The 16,732-nt window shown below is 42.7% G+C and overlaps 1 protein-coding gene across 3 annotated transcripts; it reads left to right on the forward strand.

The window, feature by feature from the left end:
* Positions 1 to 1,441: 1,441 nt before the first annotated feature.
* Positions 1,442 to 16,430, forward strand: clcn5b (chloride channel, voltage-sensitive 5b). Of its 3 annotated transcripts, none has more exons than XM_058068296.2 (17): positions 1,442 to 1,712; positions 2,070 to 2,210; positions 4,693 to 4,862; positions 5,132 to 5,231; positions 6,187 to 6,374; positions 6,535 to 6,657; positions 6,976 to 7,182; positions 7,992 to 8,072; positions 8,448 to 8,682; positions 9,213 to 9,388; positions 10,914 to 11,054; positions 11,222 to 11,408; positions 12,604 to 12,746; positions 12,816 to 12,965; positions 13,313 to 13,418; positions 13,512 to 13,728; positions 15,759 to 16,430. In XM_058068296.2, exons 2-17 carry the CDS (start codon positions 2,081 to 2,083, stop codon positions 15,847 to 15,849), a joined length of 2,445 nt encoding a protein of 814 aa, XP_057924279.2. In that variant the 5' UTR covers positions 1,442 to 1,712; positions 2,070 to 2,080; the 3' UTR covers positions 15,850 to 16,430. The 3 variants fall into 3 exon arrangements, with proteins under 3 accessions (XP_057924279.2, XP_057924277.2, XP_057924278.2); XM_058068294.2 differs by lacking the exon at positions 1,442 to 1,712 and adding an exon at positions 1,805 to 1,994; XM_058068295.2 differs by lacking the exon at positions 1,442 to 1,712 and adding an exon at positions 1,806 to 1,994 and having other exon boundaries at positions 4,696 to 4,862.
* The last annotated feature ends 302 nt before the right edge of the window (positions 16,431 to 16,732 follow it).

A 16,732-nucleotide genomic window follows, 5' to 3' on the forward strand; every position in this document is an offset into this window, starting at 1 on the left:
CCCGCTGTCCTCCTCTGCCTCCACCTCCTGGTGATTTGTGATCTGGGCCAAAGTCCCCCGAAGCTTTAAGCACCAGCACTGACCCTTGGACGGGGGCGGTTTTAGTTTCAGTAAATCAAGTTTAGGAAGGGTTTTATTGGATGTATTTTGTGGAACGAATATGCACTAAGCCAAGATTTGCAATCAAACTTGTTCATTTTGGCCTTTTGAAATGTTTTTTTCTGTTTAATTGTCATTCATCACATAGCTGTTTCTTTGTAAATAGCATTACAAAATTCCTACTTTCTGAGGATGCGATAAATATCAGTATTTTAAACTCCCTGTAGGTCTCATTGCTGTGATATATATACCTCCTGTGTGCACTGTGCTGAAATTGATTCCCTCCAGGGGTGTTTTTTTTCCGAATGGGGGGTCCTTAAGTAAATACAGCCAAGGCCAAATGGAGGTTGCCGGATGATCCGAGCTCGGCGGGAGACAGAGGCTTGCGGTGCAGAATTTAAAGGGTAACATGCAACTTCTTTAATGTCAGTGTGACACTTGAAATGTCCATTCTGCATAGTGATTGTTCTAATACAGAATATTGATAATGACTTTCTATGGTAAATCAACTATCGGGTACAGTTCCAATGGAGGTCAAACAAGATGGCCTTTCATTTTGCATCTAATTGCTAGATGTTTAAATAGCTTTCTCTAACCATGAATTCAGCATGGCCCGGAGGTGGCATTATGCAGAAAGCAGGAAGTGGGGAGGAGGAGGCCCTCTAAAAACAAAAGTCTGTGGGACTGTGGGTCAGGAAATGTTTACAGTGGGCTGCAAAAAGATGAATGACTGGGCAGTTGACAGCTTGGGAAAAGGAGCAAGGTTCACTAACAAAAACATTATTAATGACTTAGTTTACTACGTATCAGACTATATATTTTGTTTCATATTTATCTAATCCTACATTTTTACTATTTCTTCGTGAACCCTGCATAAACGACAAAAAATACAATCAAACGCTTCAATAAATTCAACAATGCTGTTTTATAAAACATCATGTGACTACGTAAACAATGTGTTAATATGAAGGAAAACAACAATCCACGGAGAAAAACACTAACAGGCGCTAAGGCGATGGTCGCTGAATCGATCTGCTCCACTGACCTAGATGGAGACGCGCCGATAGCTCTGAAATAGATTGTTTTTCCTTGACGTAATGTTGAGCTCTGTGGAAGCCGAGAAGCTTTTCCGCAAGTTGCCTTCAGAATAAAGTAAACGTATGAGCAGAATGACATAACTTGTACAGCGGTACACGCGAAATTGTGCAAGCATCCATCCATATACAAACATATACATACATATATATACATGCATTAAATTTATGTGTCGCTACCACAAGACAACCCCGATGTTTCTTTTATTTTGACGATTATATCCAGCTGGTAGCTTCACTAGCGGAAATTGAATGTTAGCTAGCTTGATGCTAGGTGTTTGCAGTCCTGACTTCTAAGTAGCAAAACAACGTAACGGCGGACTATTCCACTCTTTTTTCGTAAAAAAATGAGATAAACCCAGTACTATGTGTGACGCGAACTCGTTTTGGAAGTCGAGCGAATATATCTGAGCTGCTCAAGTCTACATTTCAGTGTTTTTTGTTTGTGTTGACATAAGCAGCAATAGAGGAGGCTCTAATCCGAGTCACAAGACTAACGCGGGCGGTCTTGTCCTACAGGTAAGATTGGCCTTTAAATGTACCATTCATCAAGCTATCGCACATTATAATGTAAATGTTAGCATGTTCGCTCACAATTTGGATGACGAGCTTTGTTCAGACACACACGCACGCCGCGGGAGGAGCACAACATTTAAATAATTTCGCAAATGTCCCGGAAGTGGACACACACTGTCATCGAATGAGTTAACAGTCAATACAGACACTTGTCTTCAGATTATAATGACGGTAAAATGAGCCACTTTTGGTCTGGTTGGCGTCGTGGAAGTGGTGCATTTGGAGGTAACGACACAGGGCTAAAACTTTCGTCTCCTTGGACATTAAAGTGTGTTTGTTTGCGTGTGCGTGTGTCATCAGGCGCGACGGCGATGGAGCACCGTGGTAGTTACAGTGGAGGTGGAGGTAGCAGCAGTGAAGACGATGATGATGAGATGGTGGACCTCGCCGGAGCAACGCTGGACTTTTCTTCCACGGATGACGTCCCCCCACTCAGCTCAGGTAATAACACTTTATTTAAGAAAAGTGATAAAACTTAAACGAATTTCTTTTCAGGGACATATTTTACGCTGCAAATGCACATACAAATTCCATGCTGTGAAAGGAATATGTTGCAAAATTCTTGTCAAACATCATCCCTGTTTTTAGGAATCTACTGAAAAAAAGACACAGGTCAAAGATCCTAGATATCCTGGGAATGTTCAGCGTTTTTTTTAGGACCTACTGCAAAAATACTACATATCCTCTTACAATGAGGAAGTGCTCTGCTGTTTTTAAGGACCTACTGCAAAAACACGAGTCAAAGATCCTCTATATGAGTGGTTCTCAAACATTTTAAGTCACAAACCCCTTCAGAAATTAGATCTGAAGGTACATACCCTACTCCTGCACACTTAAAACACAAACCTTTTTAATTCACTTAAATATTGAACATAATTAATTGGTTAATGAATTTATTTTACAATACTTCCACATCAAAATTTAGTATTGTACAGTTTCACATGAGCACTGATAGGTAATTATACTACATTTCTTGTATTTCAATTTGATGTTGTTATCCTTCCTTTTGAATGGGCTTTGCTTTTTTATCCACTTGTATTGGTTATGGTTCAAGTCTGCATATTTAATACGAAATTGAAGGGGAAACGTTTCACATTCATAATAAAGCAGTATCCAAAGTAAAAAAAACAACAAAGAAAAAGCATACAATCACTCTTAATGCACAAATTAATCATCCAACCTACTTATTTGTTCATATGATGCACACAAAGCAATGAGCGACTTCATGCTACGTCTCATTTCTGCTCCGTTCTCCTTGTGGTGTGAGGCATTCAGGGTCACTGGTAATTTGTTTTTCATTTTCACGTACCCACTTTGGGAACCATGCTTTAATGTTAAATAGAGGCTGACAGGAAAAGACTGAGTACTTTAATCTGTCACTTTTTTTTAACACATTGGTCTGTGACCAAGAAGTCTACTGATAAGATGTGCGTGCGTGTCACATGCTTCTAACTCTTGGTCATGCATCTGAATAATCAGTTACTTGCCGTGGTTGCTCTCGGTCACACTTTATCAGCCTGTGGTAGCTCAACTTATTATTTTTTATATGTTGTTTAGTGGGCTGTACGGCGGTTGAGTGGTTAGCGCACAGGCCATACAGCTAGGGATCCGAGTTCGGCCATCTCTGTGGGGAGTTTATGTGGTGTGACACCACCATGAGATGTACATCACTGTTTGGGTTTTTCTTTTGTTTTTTCCCTCCTGAGGTTGTCCTTTTTTTGTTGCCGAGCAGGTCTGACGCTCCGAGCTTGTAGAACCTGTTGTACACTCCTTGGCATGTGCTGTTCGGCAAAAGAAGTGGCTTTGTTTAGCCTGAGTTTATCATGGCCACACTGCAACTAACAATGAAGGATTCATTCATTCATTCATTTTCTACCGCTTATCCTCACGAGGGTCGCAGGGGGTGCTGGAGCTATCCCAGCTGTCTTCGGGCAAGAGGCGGGGTACACCCTGGACTGGTCACCAGCCAATCACAGGGCACATATAGACAAACAACCATTCACACTCACATTCATACCTATGAACAATTTGGAGTCGCCAATTAACCTAGCATGTTTTTGGAATGTGGGAGGAAACCGGAGTACCCGGAGAAAACCCACACATGCACGGGGAGAACATGCAAACTCCACAAAGAGATGGTTGAGGGTGGAATTGAACTCTGGTCTCCCAGCTGTGAGGTCTGTGCGCTAACCACTCATCCGCCGTGCAGCCCAGTTCACAACAATCAATATTGATACCAAGATTGGAATCGATATTACCGATATTTGGATCATTAGATCATCTGCCCACCATTAACGTTTGGTGCTCTTGAAAGGCGTGGTGGAGAAGACCATAATGTATCTTGCTAGATTTTCAATTTGAGTGGTGGAGCTTTATTTAATTTAAATTTACACAAGACCTGCACAAGATGTTGTCACCATCCGAAGGTGAACAACGTCATAAAGCACAGATGAACGATTAGTGTGAGCCAGTCACTGCTGCTGCAGAAGAGTTTCGTCCAGTTGTGGTCTTGTTAGCTATGTTTGGGACCAAGAGAGCAGCTAGTGAAAGAGGAACTGGGGGAATGCGGTGAGTGTGATGGCGGAATAAGGCTGATAAAAGGTGAACTCTACACTCTCAAATGAGATGCAAAGGTCATTAAGTCTTGTGGAGATCCTGGAGAAGGGCTGCCGGTCTTCCTCTGTAAGATCCTTTGGGGCAAACATTCAGCGTTTTTTGCTGTGTAAGACAAAGTTTGCTAAATTCAACTACATGCTGGAAAGAGTGCTTACACATTATAGTTATTGTGAGCTTTGGTTTATTTCTGTTGTTTGCCAGATGAAGAGAAAGAGCATAACACAACCCAAACGAAAATAACAATGTATGTTGCTGCTGCTGTTGTTATGGCTACTAAGCACCACCTGATTCCCTCTCGCTCCCTGAGGAGGTTACGAGGACAGCAGCAGCAGCAGAGGCGGTGCGATGAACGGAAATGGCCCCAGCCATCTTGTGGACCCACTGGAGGACCCGCTTCCTGGGGTGGGCACCTACGAGGACTTCAACACCATCGACTGGGTCCGGGAGAAGAGCAAGGACCGTGACAGACACAGAGAGGTAGCTGTGTTGTGAAATCTCATGAAGTCCAGTGCACACACAAACCCCTCATTATGAGCTGAAATTGCTGAGTAAAATCGGGGTAGAATTTCTGTATTCTTTAACCAGATCTCCTCCACTTGCTTCATTGTTTTTCCAAGCAATCTATGAATCAGACTGCATAATTCAGCTAAATTGCAAACTAACAGTTTTTCTTTTTACTTTGTCTTTATTATTTACATTATTTCTCTTGGAGATGAATAAAGCATATGTCTTTTCTTGGTATGCAGATCACCAACAAGAGCAAGCAGTCGATTGTGGCTCTGCTGCTCAGCATCAGCGATGCCTTCTCTGGATGGCTGCTCATGCTGCTGGTGGGACTCATGGCAGGTAACGCTCAACGTCTCATACACACCATGCACTTGCACATTTTGGGGGTAGCGTCAAAAATAGTCATAAAATTGTTAATGAATATAATAAATTATTTCATAAATACATTATAGTAAATAGGCGGCACGGCGCTCGAGTGGTTAGTGCGCAGACCTCACAGCTAAGAGACCAAGGGTTCAATTCCACCCTTCACCCTCGGCCATCTCTGTGTGGAGTTTGCATGTTATCCCCGTGCATGCGTGGGTTTTCTCCGGGTACTCCGGTTTCCTCCCACATTCCAAAAACACATGCTAGGTTAATTGGCGACTCCAAATTGTCCATAGGTATGAATGTGAGTGTGAATGGTTGTTTGTCTATATGTGCCCTGTGATTGGCTGGCGACCAGTCCAGGGTGTACCCCGCCTCTCGCCCGAAGACAGCTGGGATAGGCTCCAGCACCCCCCATGACCCTCGTGAGGAAAAGCGGCAGAGAATGAATGAATGAATTATCGTAAATTATTCTGCAAACTTTGTATTTCCAAAATCCATGTTGTGCATAAAAATCAATTACAGTACAAAAATTGCCGTGAACGTCACATTCAGTTGTTGTCATCACAGGCGCCAACAGATGGGGGACAAGCGAGTGTTTTCGTAACTGTAATGTAAAATCAGAGCGAAAATGTCGCATACATGCTCTATTCTCGCATGTAGACATTTCCGAAAATGTTATTACGTACTAAGGTCGTCCATCACGAACAAAAGTTCAAGATACAACCAAAAAAAGATGGCTGTTGAACCTGTCTCTCTCATCGAGTGGAGCTGTATGGTGTTTCACTTGGAAGAGACGCACACACGCAAACAGCATGCGCAAACCTGAAATGTGTGCACAGCTGCACTCAACTTGATAAGTCAGGAAATGGATAGGGTTCTGTAAAGAAAAATGGAGTTCAATTCCTCTCTCCCTCTGTTCCCTTAGGCGCTCTGGCTGGTGGCATCGACATTGCGGCCCACTGGTTGACGGACATGAAGGAAGGCGTGTGTCTTGTGGGCTTCTGGTTCAACCACGAGCACTGCTGCTGGACCTCCAACGAGACCACCTTTCAGGAGCGTGACCGATGTCCACAGTGGCAGAGCTGGGCCGAGCTCATCACAGGGACCTCGCAGGTAGAATATATGTATCATGATTATCGTTATTATTATTTGAATTCATGACATATCCAATGCATAAATTGTATGATTGCATGATAGTAAGTGCAACAAGCTCTTACTACAGGACTTAAAACAGGACTTTGGCTCCATCTGCTGGCTGTAAACTGTTTTACAGGGTGCTTTTGCTTACATCGTCAACTACCTGATGTACATCTTCTGGGCTCTTCTCTTTGCTTTGCTGTCCGTGACACTGGTCCGGGCCTTTGCGCCGTATGCATGCGGATCCGGTATCCCAGAGGTAAGAGATGCATATTTCCTGAACATTCGCATGTGGTCCACTGTTTGTGTTTTTCTCTCTCGCTTTAATTTCCGAGCAAGCGAAGAGCTGAGGATTCCGTTTCGGTCTCAGTCCAAAGCACACAAACACAACCATTTCCTGCTCAGGAGGCCAGTTTCTCACTCTCTTCCCACAAACACAGATTAGATTAGATTTTTTTTAAATCATACCGTTGCTGAAAGGTCACTCAACGGTCAACAATCCAAGACGGATAAAATTAGATGTTTCTTGCATTATGAATACAGACTTTCTTCCAAAATGTTCTTCTACTCCCTGCAGATTAAGACCATCCTCAGTGGTTTCATCATCCGGGGCTACTTGGGCAAGTGGACCCTGATTATCAAGACCATCACACTAGTGCTGGCGGTCTCGTCCGGGCTCAGCCTCGGCAAGGAAGGGCCACTGGTCCACGTGGCGTGCTGCTGCGCCAACATTCTGTGTCACCTCTTCACCAAGTACCGCAAGAATGAAGCCAAGCGACGAGAGGTAAAACCCTGTTTTCATTGTGGGTTTTTATGACACTACTTTTATTACAATACGATAACATTTAGCTACCAACTCATTGGTCTGAATCAAATATAGTATTGGGGTACCGCTGCAGAGGTCAGGCGAACTGGAGTATAGAGCGGGAGGAGCCACTTGGCGTAGCCCAGCTAGGTGCACTATATTCGGGCACAAGCTCCAAGCAGCTGGTGTGACCCCATGGAGGACACCAATTTTTTATTTTTTTTGCATGTGAAATGTCTCTGACACAGCGAGCATTTGTTTACATGTGAGCTCAGGGGACGTTATGACAGATTATTAAGGAGGAAAAAGGAGTGCTTGATTTGCTCACCTCTGGAAAGTAGGGGTAATCTCGCCCCATTAGAGCGTTTTTTTTTTTTTTTGCGGTTATCAGAGCTATTTTTTATTGTTATTGGATTTATCCCTCACATCCCTCATATCAGCCAAATATTTATCAGTCCGATAATTATGGTGCACCATTTTTTTTATACAGTCATGTAAAAAAATGATGAGACCACCCTTATTTCTTCAGTTATCTATCTATTTCAGTGCCTGGTACAACTAAAGGGACATTTATTTTATAGCTTTAAGACTTTAATTTAAGAGATGATATTCAACAACTTCCATGGTTTTCTTGATAATAACCAATATCACTTACGTTCTGACATTACACTGCCAGAAAATGTCATTCTTCTGAGCTATTAAAATGTACCTTTGAGTTGTACCAGGCATTAAAATGAGCAAGAAACAAAGTGGTCTAAAGTTTTAAAAGTTATTTCTATGCAATGCAGGTGTTATCTGCTGCAGCTGCTGTGGGCGTGTCTGTGGCGTTTGGCGCTCCCATAGGGGGAGTCTTATTCAGCCTGGAGGAGGTAAGTACTATTATTTATTGACCAACGATGTCATGTGTATTTAGAACTAAATAAACCTGACAAGTTTAATTATAGAGACGCATGCAAGCCCTACATGAAAGAACAGCTTCTTTTCTTTTTCATTGTTCTGTTACAAATTATTTTTTATCAGCAGCAGACAGCCAAACCCAACTAAACTGTTTTTGTTTTTTGCACCACATGACTGCACAACCACATACACACACACACAAACATACACATACGCTTGACTGGCGGCGACACTTGTAATGAACGCGTATGTTGGCATATGCCTTGAGTAGTTCCTCCTAAATGACTCTGGAATTAGCTAGTTAAGCATGTAAATATTAGCCAACATTTCCATTTCTTCTCCTCAAGGTAAGCTACTACTTTCCTCTGAAGACTCTGTGGCGTTCTTTCTTTGCCGCCCTGGTGGCCGCCTTCACTCTACGCTCCATCAACCCGTTTGGGAACAGTCGCCTGGTGCTCTTCTATGTGGAGTTTCACGCTCCATGGCACCTGGTGGAACTAGGGCCCTTCATCCTGTTGGGGATATTTGGAGGCCTGTGGGGGGCGCTGTTCATCAGAGCAAACATTGCTTGGTGTCGCAGACGTGAGTGGTGTATATTTGCATGTTTTTTTGTGTGTCATATTGTACTGTTTTACAAAACAATGCAACGGCAAAAGTGTCTGAGATCTCACAACAGTGTTAAAAAGTTTTGTTAAAAATGTTTTTAGTAGCTTTATACACGGAAACGCTGCACTTGTCCGACTTAATAGATGCCATACATATATCATGTGTATCATGTATATAATGGATCGGACAGGGGACACGAATATTAGCAACACAAGCATAGCTATGTTAGTTTAATTGCTGATGAAAAACAAAATCAAACTTAGAGCACACATGTGACTCCAAGATAGATTTATTTTAAGACGTGTAGTGAAGCCTGCTTTGCAGGGCAAGTGCCACAAATAAGTGAGGGAGATGACAATTTTTTTGTATGTTTGTTGCTCAATAACTGACTCTAGGGACACTGTTAGAACATCAATAAAAAGTCACATAATAGTGGACATTTTAACACCACATCCAACTCATCTGTGTGTGCTTACATGTGAATGTGGTTCCCCCCTCCCCCCCAGGTAAGTCCACCCGTCTGGGTCACTACCCTGTCATGGAGGTGCTTGTGGTTGCCGCGCTGACCGCCCTCCTCGCCTTCCCTAACAGCTATACTCGCATGAGTGGAGCGGAGCTGATTTCGGAACTGTTCAATGACTGCTCGCTTCTTGACTCCTCCCAACTGTGCGGATACAAACAGGTATGTGTGTGCGCCTGTGTTAAGTTAAGTCTGTTGCGGTCAAATGACGTCATTGTCATACCCAAGACCCCTCAAGTGCCACTTTTCATGCGGAAAATTCCCACTACATGCACCTGCACATTTTACGTGAATGGAGACACACTGAAAAAAGCAGGAAATCCTCACAGTTGAAGTACGGAAATACCGACATCTATGTATATACAAGCTCGCCTACCTTTAAGCATAGTAGTTTAATTCTTTTGACAAACAAAACAGTACTTCTTACTCGCACTAAAAAAACTACACTAGCTACACAATGCTGTTGTTTTGCTCTCACTTTTTGTCACTATTTGTATTTTTAAAACAATTACATTTCCAGTGACAATATTTTTTGCACTTCAGAATTGCAGTGTGTTTTATTTCATTCATAACGCCACATATAGAGAACATACAAATTCTTTATTTCTAAAATCACAAATATTAAAATTTGCTGATTTAGTAAAACCTCAAACAGCTAAAATAATCCATGAAGCTACCGTAATAATAACTTTCATTCATTCATTTTCTACCGCTTTTTTCCTCACGAGGGTCGTGGGGGGTGCTGGAGCCTATCCCAGCTGTCTTTTGGGCGAGAGGCGGGGTACACCCTGGAGTGGTCGCCAGCCAATCACAGGGCACATATAGACAAACAACCATTCACACTCACATTCATACCTATGGACAATTTGGAGTCGCCAATTAACCTAGCATGTTTTTGGAATGTGGGAGGAAACCGGAATACCCGGAGAAAACCATGCACAGGGAGAACGTGCCGAGGGTGGAATTGAACCCGCGTCTCCTAGCTGTGAGGTCTGCGCGCTAACCACTAGACCGCCGTGTCACCTGTAATAATAACTTATTACCCAAAAATTGTATCACAAGAGAGGGAAAAACTAGACTAGAAACACTTATATGCAAGACATAAACGGGTAAACTGGGTAATAAGCTTTGCTTCTTCCTGCTCCCTTTGGACATGTGGAAATGTGAATCGAATTATGTGAAGTATTTGATTGTAACTTTGTTAAAATAAAATAAGCCATTACCATGACCATATTTCCTGTGTTGTCCTCAGCAATGTTAAGAATGCCTTTTGTAAGCACATTCTTTTGCCAGGGTATAAATCTCTTTGGTGGTAGAGCTGTGATTGCATCACTCCTCTTATTCAAAGGACAAGTGGGCACAACACAACACAACACACAAACACAACACAATTCCTCTTCTTCAAGAAGTAGATGTGCATGTGTTGCCGTGTTTGAAGTCGAGTACACAATAGCACACTTCTTCCGCACAAGCTTAGTACCATGGTGGACTTGTGTTTTTAATACACTGCCCCCTGCAGTTTGGGACCCTCACAGAGTATCAAGTCACATGCCGTCTCTCGAACGGCTAGTTTGTGCGGAAAGTATAACCAAACCTTTATATTCGCTAGGGGATACATTGTTTGTATCTACATTGTGTGTTTGTCCTGCATCATAATAATACTGAGCACTCTGGCCCCTTTTTGTAGCCCAGCAATACATCTGAAACAAGTACAGGTAACAGCCTGGCGGATCGTCCTGCTGGAGAAGGTCTCTACACAGCTTTATGGCAGCTGTCCTTGGCCTTAATTTTCAAGATGATGATCACTGTCATCACTTTCGGCATGAAGGTCAGTATCCATGCACAGAGGCGACCGTGTCAGCATTGTGTGGACCACCGTAGGAGATGTCTGTTTCATTATTATGTCACACTGTTGAGTCTGCACACATTTTATTTTAGTTTTTACCTTGGTCACCTTGATGACGCTTAAAAAAAACCCATCTGCGTCCAATCCAGGTCCCATCAGGGCTCTTCATCCCCAGCATGGCGGTGGGTGCTATAGCGGGAAGGCTGCTTGGCGTTGGCATGGAGCAGCTTGCCTACTACAACCACGACTGGTTCATCTTCAAAGGCTGGTGCTCGCCAGGTGCCGACTGCATCACCCCGGGGCTCTACGCAATGGTGGGCGCCGCCGCCTGCCTCGGTAAGAGAAGCCCCACTTAATGACTTCATCAAGCGGGCTCTGTGTTGTATTTCCAACACTGAAGTGGTTGGGACTAATTTATGTTAGTTCAGTTCAGTTAGTTTCATTCAAACTCCTATAGTACAATAGAATGGCTTACAATTATATTTCTTTTGTGGCAGAAATAGAATGTATTTGTATACTTAAATCAAGCAAATACCAAAAGACTGGGGGGACAATTTAAAGGGGACCTATTATGCTTTTTCCACCTATAAATGTTGTTACAGTGTTTTATTCTCATGGTAAACAATGCCAAAGCGTCAGAGACAGTAAAGAGAGAGAGAGAGAGAGAGAGAGAGAGAGAGAGAGAGAGAGAGAGAGAGAGAGAGAGAGAGAGAGAGAGAGAGAGAGAGAGAGAGAGAGAGAGAGAGAGAGAGAAAAACAGCAGTAACAACAATTCCCATGACAACAACAGTGACAAACAGGACTGCATTAGTTAAATGTCAATGTTGGCTAAGGGGAGATCACTGAAATGAAACAGTCAAACATACCATTGGCAATAATAACAATGAAGACATGAACCATGATAGTAAGCAGAATTACAGCGATAATAACTACAAAAAAAAAATAGAAAAATACTTTCTTAAAGTTCTAAACCATGCAGGATATTTTATTAATTTACCTCCTCTGGTGAATCGTGTGTGCTTCTTTGTCTTATACCCCTGTGTAAAGACTGCCACAAGCATGCAGTTGGCAAGCATGTCACACTTTTTTTTTTTTGCATCAAAGATATCCTGACAACAGATGGTTTGATGCGTTTTGACTGTTTGCAGAGTGCTTACAAAGTCATTTGAAGTCCTCCGCTGATGCTACATGTGGATGTCATCAGTAATATTGTTTCTGTGCTGCGCGAAACTCCAGGGACCCGTTTGGGAAGTGTGTAATCATCTAATTAACATATACAACCGACAATCCAGAGTTTATTTGTCATTTGTTCCAGACTTCCCCACCAGAAAAAGAACTATGCACACACAGTGTTGAAAGAAACTTGTAATGGACTTCACATTTCTACCCCCTTTGGATTCATTATTCATGCTAACTGTATGTCTGGAGAACTCACAACTATCCAAACTGTCAAGATTAACTTCTAGAAGCAGGTGCCTCTTAAAGAACAGGTGGATTCTAACCTCCATTGCTCCCCTGCGTGTGTCCACAGGTGGTGTGACACGCATGACGGTGTCACTTGTTGTCATCATGTTTGAACTGACGGGAGGCCTGGAGTATATTGTTCCTCTCATGGCCGCCACCATGACCAGCAAATGGGTCGCAGATGCGTTTGGACGGGAGGGAATTTACGAGGTAAGGCTCTTGTGAGTGCACAATGACCTTCACAAAACCAAACTGTTTGTGTGTGTGTGTTTGTTACAGGCACACATCCGCCTCAATGGCTACCCCTTCCTGGAGCCCAAAGAGGAGTTTGAGCACAGCAGCCTGGCCGTGGACGTGATGAGGCCCAGGAGGTCAGACCCCACCCTGGCTGTGCTCACGCAGGAGGGCATGACTGTGGGCGAGGTGGAGGTAAGCACACATACTACTATGGAGCAAATGTGGACTGCTCAAAAAAGATTTAGCTACCCATATGACCCCTATGAAAGGTTTACATAACCTAGTACTTAACACTGGATTGTTCCCTTTTAAACATCAATGACAGCCTTAACATTTTATTAACTTTGCTTAAATATATGTTGTTTGTAATTATGTTTTGTTTTTGAAAGCGAACTGTAAATTTGCAGAGAGTCCTGTATGTCACAACACAGAACAACAGACCCAATATTGTAGTAAGGAGCGAATATTGTAGTTGCAGCATTTTAAACATGTGCCGAGATGGATAAAGCTGTTGGATGCTGACCACTTGTACTGTGCAGGCGATGGTGGAGAGCACACACTACAGCGGTTTTCCCGTGGTTGTTTCCAAGGAGTCACCGAGGCTGGTGGGATTTGTGCTAAGAAGAGATCTGCTCATATCAATAGGTGTGTGTGTGTGTGTGTGTGTGTGTGTGTGTGTATATGTGTCCATGTTGGAAAAGCAAAAAGCTAAAACGATGCTGACTCTCTCTCATCCAGACAACGCCCGCCAGCGGCAAGAGGGCGTGGTCAGCGCTTCCCAGGTGGTTTTCACCGAGCATGCCCCCAGCCAGGCTCCCGATGCCCTGCCCCTCCTCCGCCTCAGAGGTATCATGGACCTGAGCCCCTTCACGGTTACCGACCACACGCCCATGGACATCACAGTAGACATCTTTCGCAAGCTGGGTTTGCGCCAGTGCCTGGTCACACACAATGGGTGAGGAAACACACACAAGCATGAACCTGAGCCGAGTTGGCCCAATCAGAATCGATCCCGAGTGGCGACGAGAAATTTAGCATTGCGAAATAACCTTTTAAAATCATCCATCCATGGTGTGCTCATTGTTGCAACATTGCTGTATAGAGCGACGCTATTAGGACAAAGCCGTTGCACCAATCTATCGTAAGAACATCCAATGCAACAATTTTTTACTGGATTAATTCCGCCCGGGAAATTACATTTTTATTGCCATTCTTATCTGAGGGTATTAAAGGTTAATTGCCTTGGACAACAAGCCTATTAAATGTCAAAAAGAAATGTTTAATTCTCAACCATACGCTGTCTCCAAAGGCATTTCAGAGAATTTGGCAGGACAGTCATCCCGGTTTGAACATCGCTCCCTTACTCTATCACGGATTTTCAAAGATTAATTAATAAATTCTCACGGCCTATTATCATTCCAAAAATGCACATTCACGTAAATGTTACCTATTCTTGGCCTAAATGAAGCATTTTCAAGCATATAAATATTCTAAATGAACAAAAATACAAATACAGCATTCCCTTTAATTTACTACTTGTCAAAGTCCCTAGAGGACAAAAACTGCAATGAAAAAATAGAACTGATTAATATTTTTTGCCACAGTCAACTTGAGTACCAATACAAAAAATACACCCTCCAAATGCCCCTTTGATTTAATTACGTCACTGTTTTTGCTTTCATAAATGCATACAATATGAGTTATTTTCCACATAATAAATGTTAGTGGGCTATATTAGTAGCTCAGACTATATTTATTTATTTATTGATTGCAGGGTTAGATCACCAAATCTATGGTAATGGTTTCATTTATTTTGAACATGCATACAAATTACATGGGTATATATCACATATATATATATCGCAAAGATTAATTTATGCCCCTTTGAGGACAACAAAGTCCCACTGACTTCCATTATAAGCGTCATTTTTCACCCCATTGTAATCAGCCAATATAGAAACGTGCAGTTTTAGATCATTTTCACATTGTAGGTGACAAGTTTCCTCTGGATGTTGTGACTGTGGTAGGTTCCTGTGGAGGGTGGCCAGAGCTTAATGAAGTAATGGTCCGTGACCATTACTTCATTGGCCTACGATGGCCATTACATTTGCAGAAAGTCATTATCATTAATATTTGTTTGCAGTTGGGAGGGACGCACTTGCAGCTCCATTTCATGCTCAGTGCCGATAGAAAGTGATTTGTGCATGCTTTGCTGAGTCTGCAGAAATCTACACTAGCCTAGACTTGTCAGTAGTTGCTTTTTTGAAACAGTATCTGTTTTTATCTGATTACTCCCAAAATATAGTAGACCACCATGAATAAATAAAGGTATAGGAAACAAGGTCATAAACAGGTTTACTATTCTCTAACTACAAAAAGATTCAATTTTTAAAATATTGAATCATACTTCACTTGTCGTTGTTTGGTCTTGAACCAATTAACAGTGATAAATGAGGGACGACTGTACATCCAATGGGCCACTCAGATCCACAACAAACTACTCACCGGCTGGACGCCCTGTATGGTGAAAACTAGTATTCTTGAACAGCCTTCGTCACACACTTTGTCAGTCTCTCTCTCTTGTCTTGTCACTCTCGGTTATCACTTTGGTCTCAAGGCAAATTAGCCCTTGAGCTTGCGCTGTCCCCTCCATCATGTAGTAATCCAGCTTTTCCAAAACCGGTCGGTGATAGTGGGTGTTTTGACACGCTGTCAATCACCTTTAACTTACATTGTTTACATTTCTTTGTGTGCTTTTTATGTGTGTGTGTTTGTGCAAGAAGACTGTTCTGAAGTATATGAGATGTTGTCAGATTACAAGATGACTATAAATTAGACCAGATATTACATGTATATGCCCCTTAACGTGTGTGTGCGCTATAAAATGGCTCTTCGTCAACAGTATTCAAAGCAAGGCCCCTCAGGAGGCGGGGAGCAGCTGTTCATTTGGGGTGCGTTTACCTTATTGCTTCTCTTTTCTCTCAGGAGACTTCTGGGTATTATCACCAAAAAGGACATACTCAAACATATGGCACAGATAGCCAACAGAGACCCGGACTCAATCCTGTTCAACTGAGCCTATGGAGTGAAGATGCCGTCCTTGCAGCTTTTTTTTGCACACAGAACAATGCTTTTGTTTGTAGGATAATGGCCAAATTGTGCAAGTCGAAAAAAAGCCAAAAAAACAATGACTCATCCCCAATTTCATGTCTGAGCCAAACGGATGTAAGACTCTGGAATATATCACTTCTGCTCCATTATTTTGTATGTGAAGGAGTGAGTGGCCCCCTCTTCCTCCACCCCGCAAAGGATTAGGGAGCAGATATTATTCAGGATGGGAAGAATGCACGACGTCAGGACAGACAACGTTTGGGGAGCTCGGTGCCTGCCCCGTGGCTGTCAGGCGAGCCCAGACAGAGCGCTCCGAAGCGGGGCTTGATGGATTCTCCAGGTGCCCCCTTCTCCTGTGAATGCACGGGCCCCGGGGGCCAGGGATGCGTACGGTGTGAGAAGACATTACAGGGAAATGAACTGACACATAGAGAATCATTCATGGAATCATCTAATTTATGTCCCACTAAATTATTTCGCTGACTTAAAACCACCGTCTGTTTTTATTTATTTCTGTTTTACTTGGAATTAAATCCATTAAGCTTCTTCTCCTTTTGTCTCAGGTTCCTCTAATATCACTTTTGAACCTAAAATTAAATTTCCCCACTTTTCTTTGTTGCCTCCTCATTTGGGGTAACTTTGTAACCAGTGAAAATATGGCGGATGTGTGGAAATTTGAGACGTTTGCTTATGTTCTTTCACTGACCCTTTGAAAAGGTCAAAGAAGAGTACGACTAGTAGGATTACTTTATGGACACTCAGGGAAACGAGCTACAGCGTTTTGGAGTTCCCCACTCATGAAAACATTATTGAGCAGTGTCTCGACTGTGTTTGTTAGCAGTGTTGCC

The sequence above is a fragment of the Doryrhamphus excisus genome, linkage group LG2, assembly GCF_037039965.1.
Source record: "Doryrhamphus excisus strain RoL-2023G ecotype Guam linkage group LG2, RoL_Dexc_Guam_v1.1, whole genome shotgun sequence".
Taxonomy (NCBI): Eukaryota; Metazoa; Chordata; class Actinopteri; order Syngnathiformes; family Syngnathidae; genus Doryrhamphus; species Doryrhamphus excisus.

Bases quoted from the DNA above. Each gene is read 5' to 3' on its own strand.
- clcn5b (XM_058068294.2), top strand. From the start codon at position 1,946: ATGAGCCACTTTTGGTCTGGTTGGCGTCGTGGAAGTGGTGCATTTGGA. The intron at 13,419-13,511 runs GTGTGTGTGTGT...TCTCTCATCCAG, and splicing joins AGATCTGCTCATATCAATAG to ACAACGCCCGCCAGCGGCAA. The intron at 13,729-15,758 runs GTGAGGAAACAC...CTTTTCTCTCAG, and splicing joins TGCCTGGTCACACACAATGG to GAGACTTCTGGGTATTATCA.